Here is a 17,804-nt window from a genome sequence, read left to right as displayed (position 1 = left end):
TTTGGTTCGTGCTTATAGTTTCAAATTTGACAGCAGCTTCCGTGCAAAATTTTACGTGCAAAGTGCGAGTGAACGTGTCGCAAGAATGCTCGCAAAATTACGCATTTTTAATACCGGCTGTGAAAAAGAAAAACTTTTTTTTCTCTAGAAACCATTGGCGATGATTGTCGATGCTAGCAAATGGCTGAATGTTTCTGGAAAGCATTTCGCCTTCGTTAAGGAATTATGCTCACGGAGTATGTTTGTTGCTTTTAAGCAGCGTTTGTTCTTTCACTAGGCAAAATTCAGCAGATAACAGAGCCGCTAACTTCGGCGATAGCAGAGATGGAAAACACGTGCGTCTCAAATACTTAACCGTGGTTATAGCCTTCGGAAACGAACGCGGCCCGCAACAGGGTCGCGCGAGAGCATGCACAATTTGTATCCGCGTGTCTGTATAGCAGGCGTGAAATGCCGACCTCCAACTATACAACCGACTTCGAAAAACGGGAAGAGCCAAATAAAGCTGTTCGCCTTAGAACGGCATCCATTACCACTCGCCGGAGAGAAAGAGAGAGAGAGAGGTATATAAGCAAGGCAGGGATGTTAACCAGTCAAGAGTCTGGTTGGCTACCCTACGCTGGGGGAAGGCAGAAGGGGAAGAGAGATAAGGGAGAGAGAGAGAGGGGGGCATATAGATGTGCACGGACAGTCATTGAGTCAAAGCCGCTCGCACAAGCCACACGTTCTCAGAAAGCACAAAAGTGCCTTCTTTAACTGCCTTCTGAGCCGATGATCGGTGGGGACGGTGCTCTAGTATTTCTCTTCACTCAGAGGACGATCATCTAATTTCCTCAATGTGTTGGACAGCGATTGTCTTTGTGCTTGAAATTGAGGACAGTGGCAAAATAAGTAGTCAATGTTCCCCTCGCATCCGCAAACATCGCATGCAGGACTATCGGCCATTCCAATTAGTGCTGAGTAAGCTTTCGTGAAGGCAACTGCCAGCCACAACCGACACAGAAGAGACGCTTCGCGTCGGCGCAGTCCGGCCGGAGGTCTGAGTTGCAGTGAAGGGTTTAGTCTGTGCGGTCTTGTCGCGCATAACGTACATTATACGTCGGGGAACAAGCACGGCACGGGGTGGTTTCCAAGATTAGGAGGCGCCCGCGGCGCAGCTGAATATATGGGAGGATGACGCGTGCTGGGATTTCTTTCTTTTTTTTCGTGGCAGTCCGGCATGCGCATCATCCGCTAAGGTGATATTTAAGGGAGCGGTACGAAGAAAATTCACAACACTTCAGCTTTGCTACGTCTGCTTGACTAGCGTATATGCAACTCTTTGCACTTTTCCTTGCAGCTAACCTTCAACGGGCTAATGGCGTTCGCATACGAAAAACCGTAGGCGTAGACGCTGAAGCCCTCTTAAAATTTTCTAATTTGCCAGCATGGGCCGGAGGAATGGTGATCCCCTATATAAACGATGTCTAACGCTCTTTTCCGCCGGCGGGGCACACCACGTCGCCTGCAGCTCTCTTCAGTCCTGTAATTTTTGTTCTTTTTCTGTCGTACCACCCCATGGACCCGCTTTATTGTCGTCGTTAATAAGTTCAAAAGGGCTCGGCTCCGAGGCGTGGGCTCCTTCTTTCTTTATTATTCTTTTTTTTTGTTCTCCCAGCCGCTGTTACACTTCGAGCACTGCGCGCACTTAGCGACGAGTACACGCCTGCGGCGCCATTAAGAAAATTGGATTTCGCTTAGAGCCGTTCTCGGGTCAAACGTACGTTGCCGAAAGCTTTCCGTCACGTCTTCCGGATGGCAGGGCAAAAAAAAAATAATAAAAGAAATGCCTCGGCGACGTTCGAATTCCCCACACCACACGACTAGAAACTTCCGATATTTGCACATCAGTCCCCTCCACTTCTCTCTTTTTGAGCTGGAAGTCTAGACGTCCGGTATGCGGGCGAACCTTTATTCGTATTGAGTGAGTACACGCGCGCGTCGCTTCCGACTTTTATATCTTTTCGCAGCTTTCTTAAGACAAAGTTTTCAGTTTTTACCGACCGCCTGTATTGTATACTTCTACTCATGTGCGATATGTCGATAAGATATACCGCGTGCGTCATGGAGGGTGACTCAGTGGCAATGAGCACGACGTCGCGGTTTGGATTCTGGGCCGAAGCTGCCACATAATGACGAGGTGTATATGGGTGTGTGTAAGTTCGTGCGTGTTTACCAGTGCTGTACTAACGCAGGGAAACGGGTCGTCAATTTAGGCCTAACGCGAATTAATCGTCATATTAATTGCTCGTCGTTTGCGTCAGAACAAGTAAGAAGTTGTCTGGCCATGAAGGTGTACGTATACGGCGGGGCACGTGCATTCTGCGAACCTTGCCTCGCTAACGCAGTCAGCTGGCATTATGCTTCACTCTCTCCGCGGGTATTTATGCGATCGGCGGTCTGTGCGCAGCATCAACACTGATCCCTTCGGCCTATACTCAATTTTCGCGGCACGCGAGGCAATAACGACCAAGCCGTTTGCAGAAAGCTAAGCTAAATCCGTCCTCTTTTCAAAACGCCGCGCGCGCTCTGTTCTCGAGGCGCCCCGACGAACGCTCGACGAGGGATTTACGCTGAATTCGCGTTCTCGGCGTGTTTGTGTAGGGCTTATAGTTGTGCCTTTCTGACGCGTTCAACAACACGCGAATTCGTTTTTTTAAGTTTCGCGCGCTCTACTTACGACAGCGAGCCTGAACACGTGCACGTCGCGCAGGCGCGTGCACTGGACTGCAGTTGGCGTTAAAGCATTCACAGAGTTGCGCAAATGTTACACGCGCTCGCCCGCACGTGCTGAAACGAAACAGGCCCGAAATTGAAATATACCGATGCGGCAGGCGGTGCTTGTCGCATGCATCCGCTTTTCGTCCCAGTTAGTTCTATCGAAACAAAATCTACCTTGGAACTATTCATTCCGCGACTGCCGGATGGCCAGCATCTGTTGTTGCCAAGAGAACCCTATCGGGAAAACTCCCTGGACATGCACACATTTAAACGTCGGTTCGCATGGTATGTAGAGTTTCGTAACGTCGCGCGATTCCATTGCCTCACCAACCCTACGCAGTGCAGCGAAGGGTATATATCCCGGCTGGTGCCAACCAAATGGGCGATACGGCCGACTCGCAGGTTTCGGAGAACGGTGGAAAGCTTGTTATCTCCGTACACGCGCTGCTCATTCTTTCCTTGACACTTCCATTAAGCCGGCGTTACGCCGAAGGTGAATAGTGTGCGAGCATTTATTTTGGTCCTCTCTTCTGATTGACCTTTGGTAGGCTAAAGTAATCTAATCTCTCTTGATGTGAAAGGGAGAGTCACCTTCCACTTGAATGTAGCACGCAGATTATATATATATATATATATATATATATATATATATATATATATATATATATATAACGAGAGAGAGAAGGAAAGCCAGGGGGTTTAACTAGACTTTGCCCCGTTTGCTACCCTACACAAGGGTAAGGACGAGACGGAGTAACGGAGAGAAGACATCAGTTCAGCTTATACAGGCGCACTAGACGATGTCCACCATTTCTATAGTGGAACAGCCAATGCTAGCCTCTAGCCTTCCGGTACTGTGGAAGACACCGTGTATATATTTCTGGGCTAATGAGCTGCGATGTCAAGCTCTCTGGAGCTTTGCTTCGGTGCTAAACTTATAGCACGAAGCTTTGTAGGGTCTTGCTGCTCTCGAGTGGACGATAATTTCTCCCCGCCGAGCACCTTGCTCCAGCTTGCGGATTTCCGCAGCACCGACTTGTCCGATCCCTTCCGACGTAAGGCAGACGACACCGTCGCCAGAACTGCAGCGTCACGTCTACAGATCGGCCGCAGAGCAAACAAACAAAAGCGAAGGTGTGGCAGGACTGACCCGTGAGGTGTGCCGCAGCCTGCTCCTCTGCGGCGGCGCGTCCTCGGGCACCGAGAGACGGTCGGGCGACGGGGGCGGCTGGTGCGAGGGCGACGACTGGGACGGCTGCGACTGCAGCGACTGCGGCTGACCGGAGGCGTCCGACGGGCTGCTGCCTCCGCTCGGCTCGTCGTCGCGACGGCTCATGCCGCCTTCCAGGCAGTCGATTTGCGTCAGGCTCTTGCTCCGGTGAGCCTGCACCACGGAGGAAGAGAGCGAGGGGTGAGCCACCACACGGAAGGGTACGTAAATATAGGAAACAACCACAGCGAGAGAACGGCTGTACGAGAACATGCGGATAATTTGGGCTATATAGTAAAGCCCGTTTTTTTTTAGTTATTATCTAGTGCAGTGACTCCATCACTGCTCCGCACAAGTTCATTACATAGATAGATAGATAGATAGATAGATAGATAGATAGATAGATAGATAGATAGATAGATAGATAGATAGATAGATAGATAGATAGATAGATAGATAGATAGATAGATAGATAGATAGATAGATAGATAGATAGATTAAAATTATTTAACGGACACTAGATATCTGTGTGGTCATAAATCTAGCACGCTATTTAAGGCGACAAGGTGATATATCAAATGACGCACTCATATATAGTACCCACGCAAACATGTACGAGCACAAAGAGTAATAATTAAGTAACGAGAGTGCCTGGTTTAGGCCAGTGTGCCAGAGGAATTCTAACAGCGCCTTAGTTGCGCGCAAAGCGCCACCCCGTACTGATCTAACGTTTTTAAACTACACGGTGCAGCTGAAAGGAGTTGCTAGCTAAAGACACGTGACGTCATAACACACTACTTCTAAAGAGAACTCGCTGGAATCGAGGTGGTCTTTTACTCGCACATCGGTTTGGCGTGGCAAACGTGTTCACCATTACATGTTGATAGCTGCCGTAACAGCAATGAAACATATCCAGCTTTAGTGGACACGTACCAACTAGCGCCCCAAGCGGCCCCGGCACGAAGCTAGCGCGTTTTCAATGGAACGAGCGGGTTTTTCGCGAATAACAAAAGCTGCAGGTCGATTATCCAAAAACGCAGGCGACAGACGTGTTCTGGAAGACAATCCACACGATCCAAATGCAGTGATCACGCTATGGCACGTAAGAATTTTGTTCCCACAGCGGTTAAAGGTTTAGCAATGGAAGCCTATGGAAACGACGAAAATTTGTACTCGATTTTCGAAGCACGAACGGTGCCTGTAATTAACCTACGACGTCTATCGTAATACGCAGTGCAGCGTATGTAGTCCGGAGACTTAGCTTTCAATTGATGCCTATCTCGACTCTCCACACATGGCGCAACACTGTTCCCAAAAGCGTTTTTTGTAACACTGTCGTGAAAATTCACGTGGTATCTATAAAAACATGAGCGTACCACTGGGCGAAGCGTCGGAAGCCGTTGCCGAGTGGTAGAATCGCGCGCACCTTTCGTATCCCGTCGCGGTTGCCGTGGTTCAAATCCTACTTCGCACTTTTATTTTAAGCAGCATAGGGCCTAGTTTTGTAGTCTCTCACTAGATGGCAGAATCGCAAAACCCAAGATTTGCTTTCGGTTTTGGTTTTTCCACAGCGCATTTTTTAAAAGCCGCACAGGACTTAGTTTTATAATCTCCTATCAAATGGCAGAAACAAAAAATTCAAGATTTGCTTTCGGTTCTGGTTTTCCAGTGGTGCTGTTGAAATATTATGCCCTCTATTTTTCCTTCATAAAACGTAGCAGTATCGTGTTCATTAAGTCACCGGTTTTATGAAGATTTTATTCGTTGGACATCTTAACTAGAAGCTTGCGCATGGCTTTGTGTTATGAAAAAAAAAACTTTCGTGCTTTGTAGCGTGGATCGTGGGAGAACAAAATGGCTAGTCTTATTGCGTTCTTCTGGAAGGTCCGTTTTCTTTGACTTTCGGCTATCCTTAATGGCACACACTCCGAGCGAATCACGTCCACCTGTGCCCCAATGCCACCCGGTGGCCAGTGCCAATCCTATGCAACATTCGTGTGGAACAAAGGGTCTGCTAGGCTGAGTCGCTGCCCGAACGTTAATTATTTCTAAAGATTCATTGAAATAAGAAATGCACCAACTAGGAGAAGATGTGCAGCGTCTGGATTAATAGCTATTGTTAATGTGTTCCCTACAGCCAAGTGGTATCAATCCGTAGGTGTGGCCGTAAAAAACCATTTGCATAAATGTCCCGTGCTGTGTCTGCCCCGCTCTCTCTACAGAGAAGCTAGCTTGGCTAGCCGTCAGCATTTAGGATCAACATATCGTGTCCTTCGTTCGGTGCATTTGCTTTTAATGCGAAGCATTCTTTGGCGAGTACCCCAGCAATTTGGTAGCAAAATCGTGCAAAATCGTGTCTGTAACGCCAAAAGCTTGACGCATTTCCCATATAAATATATAAAAAAAGAAGGGTTGGGGTGGCCAACTTGAAATTGGAAGTGGCATCAGCATAAATTTGGGCGTGATACAGAGATGGGCCAAGCTGAATTTGGTAGTGATATGCGAGTGGCCCTACCTAAATTTGGGGTGAAATGTTAATGAGCCAACCTGAATTTGAGGCTAATGTGGGGGTAACCCCACCTAAATTTGAGGTGATATAGGGGTGGGTGAGCCTAAGTTTGGGGGAATATTGGGGGTCGGCCAGCCTGGATTTGGGGATATGGGAGTGGGAGAACCTAAATTTGGGGGTGATATGGGGGGTGGGCCACCCTAACCATGGGCGTGATATGGGGCTGGACCAAGCTGAATCGGGGGGGGGGGGGGGGTAGGGGGGCTAACCTAAATTTGGGAGTGATTTGCGGTAGGCCATCCTAAATTTGAGGTGATAGAGGGGTGGGCCAGGCTAAGTTTGGGGCTGATATGGGGTTGGGCCAACCTGGATTTGGGGATGATATGGGGGTGGGCCAACCTAAATTTGGAGGTAACATGGGGACGGGCTAACCTAACCATGGGGGTGATGTTTGGCTGGGCCAAGCTGAATAGGGGGGGGGGGGGTGATGGGTGGACTAACCTATATTGGGGGATGATTTGCAGTGGGCCATCCTAAATTTGAGGTGATCGAGGGGTGGGCCAGCGTTAGTTTGGGGCTGATATGGGGGTGGGTCAACCTGGATTTGCAGGTGGTATTGGAGTGGGCCAATATAAATTTGGTGGTGTTGTGGAGGCGGGCCAATCTGTATTCGGGGGCGATATGGGGGTGGGCCAACCTAAATTTTGGGGTGCGTCGAGTGGAAATTTGGGGGACGATTTATGGAAATTCGTGGGTGGACAAACTTGAAAATTAGGGGTGGCCCAATTGAAATTGGGGATTGGGCCAACTCCAAGTTTATGGCTGGGAGAAAAGAAAATCGGGCGTGGCCAACTTTAAATTTGGGGGTGGGCCAATTTAAATTTGAGGGTGTGCCAACTTGAAATTTAGGGGTGGGCCTATTTAATGTTTGGGGGTGGGCCAATTGAAATTTGGGGGCCCGTTTACGAATAGTTAGACAACACCAGTAGTGTTTCTGCATCTTTTTCATTATCGCAAAAGTACGTAGACTAATAATTGTTACTTAATACTCCTCAAGGTGAGCTACCACTCGAGCCTTCCCAGCCCACTGGGCTAATAATGTAACAGAAGTACTCTCACCGTGACAACTGCGACGTTCAATGTGGAGATCACAAGAACAAATCGCAGACCGAGCTGACCGTTTTCACACCCATGTCATCGCTAACACTACTCGCTCGTGCTAGAGGCAACACAAGCTTACAACGATCATAATTCAACTTTCACTCGCACGCTAGTCGACACGCTCTCAGTGCACAATTTCACCCATCATTGGATAGAACCTTGCTGGATGTTTTACTGTCATGTTGCGTCGTTTTTCATGAAGGCCGTCTCCCGAAAAGAGAATACATTTTTGAGATTGACGAGGCAAGCTAGTATATAACTCATACGAAGCAAATGTATAAACGGTTATAGTGATTTTTCAAAAATGAATATAAGTAAATAAGATTTCAGATGGTATTATTTCGACCAGGCATGACAACGAGTTTTTCCCACCTGTCACAGTGATTTGACCGAAAACCTAATCATATTGCTCAAACGTGTTGCCCCAATACTACATGTGCTAAATGTACAAAAGTGCGGTGCGTGGTCACAGCTTCAAAGCCAGTCTATTTTGTGTAGGGTTGTTGATATTGTAGTAATGTGGAGTTTTCTTCTTTATAAGAGCACAAAAAGAAAAATATAACAGATGGTAGCTAAGCGTAAAGTACATTGGAAGATCTGAAACCAGCAATTATTTTAATTTGTGGGTTGGTGCTCTCCACCGGTAGATCGCTGTCCGATCACTTCAAAGAATTTTGTTTGTGTGCAACTGCAGCAAAAACGAAGATACTGCCATTTCATTGCCAGGACCTTTATGCCCTCCACACACACAAGGAGGACACCAGATAATTGGCAATATCAGTTTATAAACTGACATTGTTTTGCTAATTTCAGTGTAGCGTGGTGCCGGCGGACGGAGTATTTTCTTAGTATCAGTCCAGTGTTAGCAGTGAGAAGCAGTTTGGTCTACCATTCCCATGAGGGCATACTTGCCATGGTAGCGCTTTACTGTAGCACAAGTTAAGTGCTAAAAACTTGGTGTGCCTTGTCCTTTCCGCAGATCGTCCATCCATTCTGTTATGGTGACGATCAACGTTGTGTCCGTCAGGCCTCCTCCTCATTTTTAGCTTCACCATCACGAGAGTGGACAGAGAAAGGAAGCTTTCTTCACAATCAGCCCCAGCGGGATTCCACCACTCGCAACTGCTGCAATTCGCATTCAGTGGCTGGGCATGCTAACCACATCCTTAGTTTCACAATGACTAGAGTACGCAGAAAAAGTAGAGCTTTGGTCGCTATCACTACCAGGAACATATGTGAATGCAGATATAAGTACGTGCAGGGGCTGGGTATGCTAACTTCTCCGCTACCACCTGCTTCCACCACCTTAGATTTTCCAGGCATACCTGCTTCTTGTTTTGATCGCAGACGCATGCAGAATAAACGCGGATAACTAAAAAAGCTCAGTGCCCTTCCACTCTGTGAAGAAACATGACCTGCAAAGCTGTGTATGTGGGCCCCTTAATGGCGAATTGCACCTCCACCGTATGTCAGCCCCGCATTGCGCTGTCTTCGGGATCGGCCCACGTATAGGGAGTGCTTAACGCCTGCTTCATCTCCGCCGCGGGTCTCCCCGGCATGGCGTTACGTTCGGGATCAGCCTACGTATGGGGAGCGCTGAACGCATGCTTCACCACCGCTGCGGGTCGGGCCGGTATTACGCTATCTTCGGGATTTGGCTCTACACGCGGACGCGATAGTGGGGAAAGGTTTGTTGCATTTAAAACAAAAACTTAAAATCTAGTGTCTGTTCGTTTCGAGTTCTTGATTTAGGTCATCATTTGTTTATTCAATATTGTCAAAAATCGCAAATTTTAAGACAACGAAACCATCAAGTTTACAACTCTCTTTCGGCAATGAAAACTGATGTCACAATTATGTACATTGTATCTAACAGCACATCTAAAGCAGACAAAATTGATACATTACTCATGAATCTCAAAAAATTTAATGATATGGAAATACAGCTTTTCCACAACCCTTGTTCACAACGTGACGACTTCACGTAACATATAAATCGGCATGCGATATCAGTTCTTGATGCGGAGTTAATAATTTGTAAACTTCGTGCTTGTGTACTTTTCGCACTTCCGAATTTTTGAATATCTTTTACAAAAATTCAAGCCCTAAATAGAAATTCCGCTTCCAATAGTCACTAGAATTTACCTTTCTGTCCCGAATCCAACAAATTTCATTAAAATCGGTCCAGGGGTTATCTAAGAAAAGCGTTTTGGCGTTTTACATCTATTTGAATAGGCCGAGTCGGAGTAGGGCCCGTGTTAAAGCTTCCTCTTAACGACTTCGCTGTAAAAAAAAGAATAAAAGAACAAAAAAAAACCGCTGCAGCCATCAATATCGCCGCCTCAGATTTCGTCATGATGGCACCGTCACCATCGGCACGGCTCCGTGAGCAGCTCCCAAGCTGTTTACTTTCGTTATCTTCCATCCCTTGGCGGCCGCGCATTGTCTTGATGCCAGCGACGCGCTAAATCTGCACCATCATTCCGTCATGCATCGCTTCTGCGACCAAGCAAGCTTTCGGCGGCACACGTACACTGCCGCATTGACACCAAAACTTTAATATGCTTGCCTTCGAGAAAGCATCATGAATAAAAATGGAATGCGACTATGTGGCCACGGGGAACATGTTCACGTGGCCATACTATTGATGACAGCATCACAAAAGGCTAGATGTGGTCAGGTTGACTTTACAGGTTTGGAAGCAATGACTGACGGGCTAGTTGCTACATTATCACATAAAGAACAGCGCCTAAAGTTAGCGCAGTTTGTGTGTGTTTCCTCCATTGTGTCCCGTCGTGAACTGCTGTTCTTTCTGTGGCTTTACAGATGTTCTTTTCCTGCGTCAGTTACGCCTTCCAAGAGTGTTTACTTGGACAAATTTTTTCGCATGGCTCTTACAGAAGCATGTTTAGTCAAAAGTTTTTCGCTTGGCTGCATAATCTCGAGGACGGGCTCCAAACTGCTCATTTTCTTTAGCCACATAAGAACCATTACTAAAAATTTAATTAACGTAGCTTTGTTAATTACGCAAACAACTTCTCAACTTACACCGCCCATCTAGAGATTACCAATCTGAATACTCGAATGATAAAATGATGTTAACATTGTTTGTATCGTTTCAATAGTTTTATTTCGTGCAGTTAAAAGCAGCCGGCATATTGATGGTGCTGTAGACTTCTCATAAAGTAAGTGTGAAAGTTTGCACAGGTTATCTTGGCACAAATCAACTTCATGAGCTTAAGCACATGGCCCAACCTTGCACGTCTGTCTTTAAAACCGATTCTCATACATTATACAAGAAGCACCTCAGCGCTACGGCACGTCCCACAAGGTGTGTGAGAACATTGTGCGCGCTCCCGATTAGGTTTCTGAGCGTTGGTGGCATCAGGCTCGGTTTCCTGGCATCATAAGGAATAAAAACAGCTTCCTGGAGGAAAGCATTGGGTACATTTTCAGTACTTTGTAACATATGGACAAGCACGGATATGTACGTTAGAACGAAAAGTACTGAAATATTAAGGTGAGGGTTTCGCTGGATGTATTTTAGCTGTCTAATGATAAGATATAAAGAAAAAAATACTGTGATTTTGTGACAGTTAAGGCTGACATGAAACATGAGCTCCGACACAGTACCCTGATGGAACTGGCCCCTGGTCTACAGGGCTGCATTGAACCACGATATGCTGGTTTGATAAATACAAGTAATTGGAAAGTGGTTCGCTCTTGAATTTCCTGTATGTCGGCGTCGCTGTGCAGTGTTGGGGGCCCTTTTTAAACCACAAGCATTATGTTTCAGCTAATATTGAAAGCAACTGTACTCTTTTTTTCAAGGAAGGGGGGGCTTTTTTTAGCGTCTAACCACACTTCCAAAGTTATCAGTTAGTTCAAGATGCGCCTGCATGTGTTTCTAATATCCAGTATGTTGTCACGGATTCAATAGCGAAAGAGCGTTATCTTATCAGATTGCGCGCGTGAAGCGAATACTGGCGTACATTCTCCATCACATTTGACGACCCGAGATTGCGCTGCAATGTACGAGCATTCCAATCTGACGAACAGACGCCTTGATCCGTAGATCGGAATCAGAGGAAGCACTTTGCGCGCAGCCATCGTTATGTTTGAGTGTTATTTTCTTTTCCAGCGCAAGCTCATCTTGTAATGAGTAACATTCGTGACTGACTCTTTCGGAAGTGTTTTGTTCTTGACATTACTACAGCGTGAGAGTATAGAGGTGCTCCATCTTCATTGAGTGAACACTGGGAAACGGACTATAGCCTTTTCTTGCGTCTGCGTTTGCACATTTACCGCACCAATTTATTTTTCATAAGTTACTTTTTAATTTGGAGGGCTGTAAAACACAGCAACCTTTTATTAACACGATGTTTTAATAACACAGAAAATTTAAATGCTTATTAGTCGCTTTCACCTCATGGTAACGAATTTATATAAAGACATACTTATGATAATTAAAAGCATATACGTTTGACAACGTTTCATCTGAGTTCCCCTTTGCAAGGTGGTTCGTATCGGGGACCCTCGACATATGTCCAACCTCCAAACAAAGGGTTATTCCGAATGTTTCATTTCAGGAAGGCGTGTTACCCTCCTGTCTTTCATTCCCGTTCGCAAACACACATAAGACGAAAGTGCTGCGTGAAGAGCGTCGTTAGTCCAGGCCGACGAGCTACCGTAACTCACCTCGCCTATATCGCTGTCATTTAGGCTTAGATAAGAAATATATATATTTCAAATCGACGCATCACGAATACAAAAAGAGCTGCCCGCCACCAGCCCAGCTAGGTTTCTTTCATTTCGTACTTCGTCGTAGCGGCTAATAGTAGCTCACCAAGCAGAGCACTGAGTGTGGATATGGCGGAGAAGGTGTTCTATATACTGTCTCGTAACCCGCCTAAAATTGCCCGCCGTGCTACTGGCCATTCCTAGAAAATTGTATATGTGACGCCCAGGCATTTGCAACACAGAAACTGATTTGCGATGGGAGAGTCCAGGTGAGGGGCAGGGTGGTTAAGGAGATAAAGACACGCTATTTTCTGCAGTAACTTAGGAATGCATGAATGAATGCCTTCATTTATTGAGAAAAAGGAGGAGCAAGCATCAGTGGAAGCACGTCTTAGCAGATTGGGAAAGAAGCGGGAGACAAAGGGGAAAAGCTGACGCCCGGGTTGCAGGCGAAGTCGCAGCTTAGGGGCGAGAGAATATAAGCAAGAGTTGGTGAAACCAGTTGAATTCCAGTGTAGATGTGTGATGTGCCGAGTAAATGATTGGAGTCACCGCCCAGCATCCGTCCTTTGCGGCAGTATAAGCTCCCGCTGTTCTTGGTAACAAACCTTTACTGAAAACCAATCTTCGCAATTACTTATTCATCAGCCATGCCTAGCCACGTATTCCTTAGTGGCAGGGCCTGTGGATTACAACTACGCTGTCCCGAGAAGTTACGACTATAACATGACGCTTGCGGTTACGGATGCCATACTCGTGACTCTTACTATACTACTACTATACTGCGCGAATACTGTAAACATGGGTTTACTGCACAAGTTAGTGAACAGACATTTTAGAACCGCGTTTTTCGCCTTACATACGCTCAACGTAAGCACCACTGCAGCAAGTTAGGGTGCGCGTCCCTTCAAGACAGAGACGCGAACGCAAACATAAGAACGCGTTTGAAGACAGGGTCTTGGGCGTCGTGCCAGACATATCCAAGCCAACAATATGTTAACAATCATGCCGTCGTTTCTATGCAAAGAGGTTATCTATTTAAACTTCTGGAGTGACAGTCCAATCCGCTACCTACGGGAGCGCGTGAAGCCGCCGGGGGCCACATTGTTAGAGAAAAAGGAGCGCGGCCACAGTACGTGGCTGTGGTATACGCGCGACGCAACCTGCGCTTGCGGTTCTGCGATGGAAAAATAAAATGAAACCCCTTAAGGAAGTATATCAGTGCGCCACTGTGTGTCGCTGTTGTCAAAAATAAAATGCCATGGTGGTGGGTGCCTTGTGTTCTGTGTACAATATGTTGCGAAAACTGAAACACAGTCGTTTCCTGTTTTCTTCATTCAGTAACCTGCCGCGTGCATCGGCACTGTAATGCGCTTTCGTCGATACGTGGTGCGGGCCCGTATTGACACAACGAAATGACCTCGAAATATAGTATCCTTGTGCCATTTCTTAAAAAAATCACTATTTGTGTAAATGAGAGTTTTTGGTTTAAACCTAGAAAACAAGAAAAAAATATTCAACGGTAGGTCTCATTTTTGTCCGGCATTTCAGTTCTAGCTGAAAAGAGCCGGTGAAAGCAAATTTACAATAAAGCTAAGGCGACCCACAATCTGCACGCATCCGCAAGCCTACATGCGCTCCAATGAGAATAACCTGTCAAAGTTAAGGTCATGTGTCAGCTGGCGGATCAAGCAATCTTTACTTTTTTTTCGTTCTGCATCCGTTCTGCCTGCGTCTGAGGCAAAAACGTGAAGTGGGAAGGCAGATAAACAGAAATTGGTGGAGGCAGGTGGTAGTGTAATGGTTAGCGTGCCCATCTCTCAAATGCAAGATGGTGCATTTGGGAGATGGGCTCGAATCCTGGTGGTTTGTTTGTGAAGACAGCTTTCTGTGCTCTCTGGTGACTGCGAAGCTCAGAATGAGGCGGCAGCCTGACGACAACGGTCGCCGTCAACGTAACAGAATAAGCGTGCGTGCAAGGTCACACCTAAAGCCGAAAGCATATTCAGAGGAAATACACTATGCTCTCGCCGACAAAAAAAAAAAAAAAGAACGTGACGAGTAACGAGCGGTGTTGATGAGCGAGGCTGTAGACGGATAATGTCACCACAGACAGGACCACGCTCCAATCCCGGTGCTCAGCGGAAATATACATAGACAGCGTGTCAACTAGCGTGTAAGTGATACTTCATTAAGGTCGCTGCGTGTTTGTGTTGTGTCTAGCAGGAGCGAGTAGTGTAAGAGATGACACTGGGAGAGACGGCGGTGAGCGAAGTCTGCGAAAAGTAATTGAGGATAGCCGTATTGAACGTCGGCGCCATGTTGAATAAAGCCTGCGACTTCATTTGCTCAGCCGCCAGAAAGGCTTGAGTGGTAGCATACCACTGGGCGTATTTGGTACCCACAGCGATAAACACACACTTTGCGGAAGTAAACAGAGGAAAGGGACGTAGTAAGTTGGCCGCCCTTTTCGATCTCTGCCATAGTTTTAAAAATGAATGTGGCGAAGTGTGACGCACAAAATAGTTTATGTCAGCCCAAATGAATCAGCGTGGTCATACTTGCGCGACATGCCATGGTGGCCTCCCACCAGGACATCATGAAGTTGCAGCGATGAGAGTTTTCATTGGGCACTTATGAATAAAACCGAGCTCATCAGACACATCCGAGGGACATTTCTAGGGTACAAGAGCACATCGCCCCCCCCCCCCCCCCCCCCAAAATAGAAAAATATAAATCGCGAATATAAGCTTACGAATATGGACGTCATAAGATCGAGCACTACGGCGCTTGTTGATCTTGTTTAGGATGACGTCAGCATTTCATTCAGCGTTTATTTCTGAGAAAATGAGTTGAAGTTCCGTTTATTTGCATCACAATGGCAGGCGTAATCAGGCAAACATTGACAGCATTTCATTAGAGAGTGCCTGTCTAGTCTGTGGAGATTACGTATGACAATGACAACAAACACAGAAAGCTTTCCTTACATCGATTCGCACATACATGGGATCCGCATAATTTTTTGACTGTCAATTTAAATGCTTAAGAATGGCGCTCATTAACGCAATATTTCCATTCACAGTGAGCAAAAGCGGCTGTCGTATCCACAGTAGAATTTATTTAAATGGCTTTAATCCCATGCACATTATATCATTGCCAACTTCCGTGGGCTTGGAGTCGTGAAAATGGGATACACTTGACAGGGAAATCAGGAGGTTGATGAACGGCAAGAAGGCAGAAGCTTGCACAAGACCTCAGGGATATATAATGACTTTTTGAGCAGCTTGGTCAGGGGGCCACGCAATGGTTTCCACGTTTATTAGGTATCCTCAAAAAATGCGGGCATTTTGGGAAAGGTGAAACCGCTGCAAATTTCATCACAGCATTAGCCTAAATATAAAAGATGACTTAAATATAAGAAACCTTAACGTTGACAGGGTGGCCAAATTTTGGCACAAATAAATTGGCTGTTGAAGCAGTTCAGCTGAAACGCAATGGTGCGAAATAAGGCGAGAATGTCGGCAAGTGTTGAACAAAGGTCAAGTAGGTCCTGTGGCCGACGCCAGCGCTCGGCAGCTGTCAAGCGACTGCACGTATTAGCGAGATGCCTAGTCGTCAGTATAGTTACAGTATGATTCGAGTCTGAAATATAGGATGCGGACTCCATCACATTGAACACAGTGCATTCTATGGTGTAATTCTTCGACAGATGGTACCGATTCTCGCGCAATGAGGGTGGGAACAAATTGTCTCACGTGCCGGCTGTCACTTTCCTCCTACTGCCAACATTCCTTCCCCTCCGTAGTTGCTTAGCTTTTATTGGGTTCGGCTGCTAATCACGAGATCTCGGGATCAAATCCCAACCACGGCAGCCGTATTTAAATGGGTGTGAAATGCGAAAACACGCGTACATAGGGTTAGGCGCACGTTAAAAAATCCCAAGTGGTCTAAATTATTCCCGAATCCTCCACTACGGCGTGCCTGCCTCAAAACGAAATCGTGGTTTTGGCAAATAAAACCTCATAATGTGTTATGTCACATTCGTTAAGGATGTCCTGGACAGACGCACAACTCTTGAATATAATTAAGTGTCAGGAGCTGTGTGCGAGGTCTTTGAGTATGTGGATAGCCTTTATGGCTTTCGATAGCTGCTAGTCTACATTGCGGCTATATAATAAAGGCGGAACGGCAACATGGTAGAGAATGTGGAGAATATACAAATCCCGCATATATTACTGCACAATAACTTTAAATAGCGTTCTTGCTTCACGCACGTGGATAACCGCCATAGGAGACGACTTTGGAAACTAACTGCAAGTACTGTATATGTCGTACCCAAGGGTGTACCTTGCCTGGTGGCCAGTAAATGTGACGAAATATTGCGAGCAGCTTCGGCCATAGCATGCTAACGGACGACGACACAGACTGAAGTAATTAGCGCAAGAGGCAGGGGACACTAAAGGCGCTACAAGGACAAGCGCCCAGTTGGAAGTTTGCGCTTACCCTTGTCGCCTCTTTAGCGTCCTGTGTCCACTATTGCGCTAGTCACTTTAGCATGGAATACCAACTAGCCCGGTTTCACACCCTGCCACGACACAGGGACAGTTTGCTCAACTCTTGTGCCGTGACTTTTGTGTCAAGGTAAAAACCAACATATCCATGCATATGTCTTAATACTTAAGCACATCTAGATTTGCAGCTGCGGCGGTAGCCCATGAGTGCGCATTGAAAAGTCGTTAGTGAAATAATTCTGTGCGCCTGAACGAATTCGATAGGGCAAAATCAAAATCCGTCCACGACGACGTCTCTAGTAGATGCTGTGCGATGTTCGGACGTTAACAATGTGTGCCGACAGAAGAACGGCTGTCCCGAAGTGCTTCTGACGGTTAGGCTAGCTTCTTTACTCCGTAGAATGAAAAAAAAAGAAAAAGAAAAGGAGAATAAAAAAAAAAGAAAAAAAAAGAACCGCATCGAAATCCCAGAATCAACCATTGCTCGTCGCGACTAAACGCTCTTAGGATGACGAGTAATTTCCAGGCGACGAGCGAATACACTTTATCAAGAACACTGATAACGCCGGCGTGACAAGCATTGTGGCGAAGTTCAATGCGCAGGGATAGCTTTTTTTTTATTTTTGTTTGGTTGACGTCATCACGCGTCACCGCGGGAAGTTTGAAAAGTTGAAGGTCAGTACGCCACGTGGTGGCACTCACGCGAACTAAACACTTGTGTCCAGAAAAGCTGGATACGCAAGTTAAGCTGCAACAGTCTCCTCTTGATTGCTCGTTGGCTCGTTAAACTGAGTGACAGATTGATTGATTTACCTCAAGAACTTGTGCCAAAAAGCGCCAAAAGTAAGTATTAGACAGCGGCCCCACAAGAGTGGCCTATCAAAAAACATCATATGGCACGTATGCCACATAT

The 17,804-nt window shown here is 46.4% G+C and overlaps 1 protein-coding gene across 4 annotated transcripts in view; it reads right to left on the bottom strand.

Moving 5' to 3' along the window:
* The window catches only part of LOC126542456 (uncharacterized), a 581,200-nt gene that overhangs the window by 191,488 nt on the left and 371,908 nt on the right, over positions 1–17,804 (bottom strand). For all 4 annotated transcript variants that reach the window (XM_050189555.2, XM_050189564.3, XM_072287251.1 and 1 more), the window contains exon 5: positions 3,911–4,144. In XM_050189555.2, the coding sequence (XP_050045512.1) occupies positions 3,911–4,144 (234 nt within the window). The remainder of the gene's footprint in view (positions 1–3,910; positions 4,145–17,804) is intronic.

Source organism: Dermacentor andersoni, chromosome 3 (assembly GCF_023375885.2).
Source record: "Dermacentor andersoni chromosome 3, qqDerAnde1_hic_scaffold, whole genome shotgun sequence".
NCBI lineage: Eukaryota > Metazoa > Arthropoda > Arachnida > Ixodida > Ixodidae > Dermacentor > Dermacentor andersoni.
The sequence above is the reverse complement of the archived record's forward strand: the minus strand, read 5'-3'. Positions and strand labels throughout refer to the sequence as shown.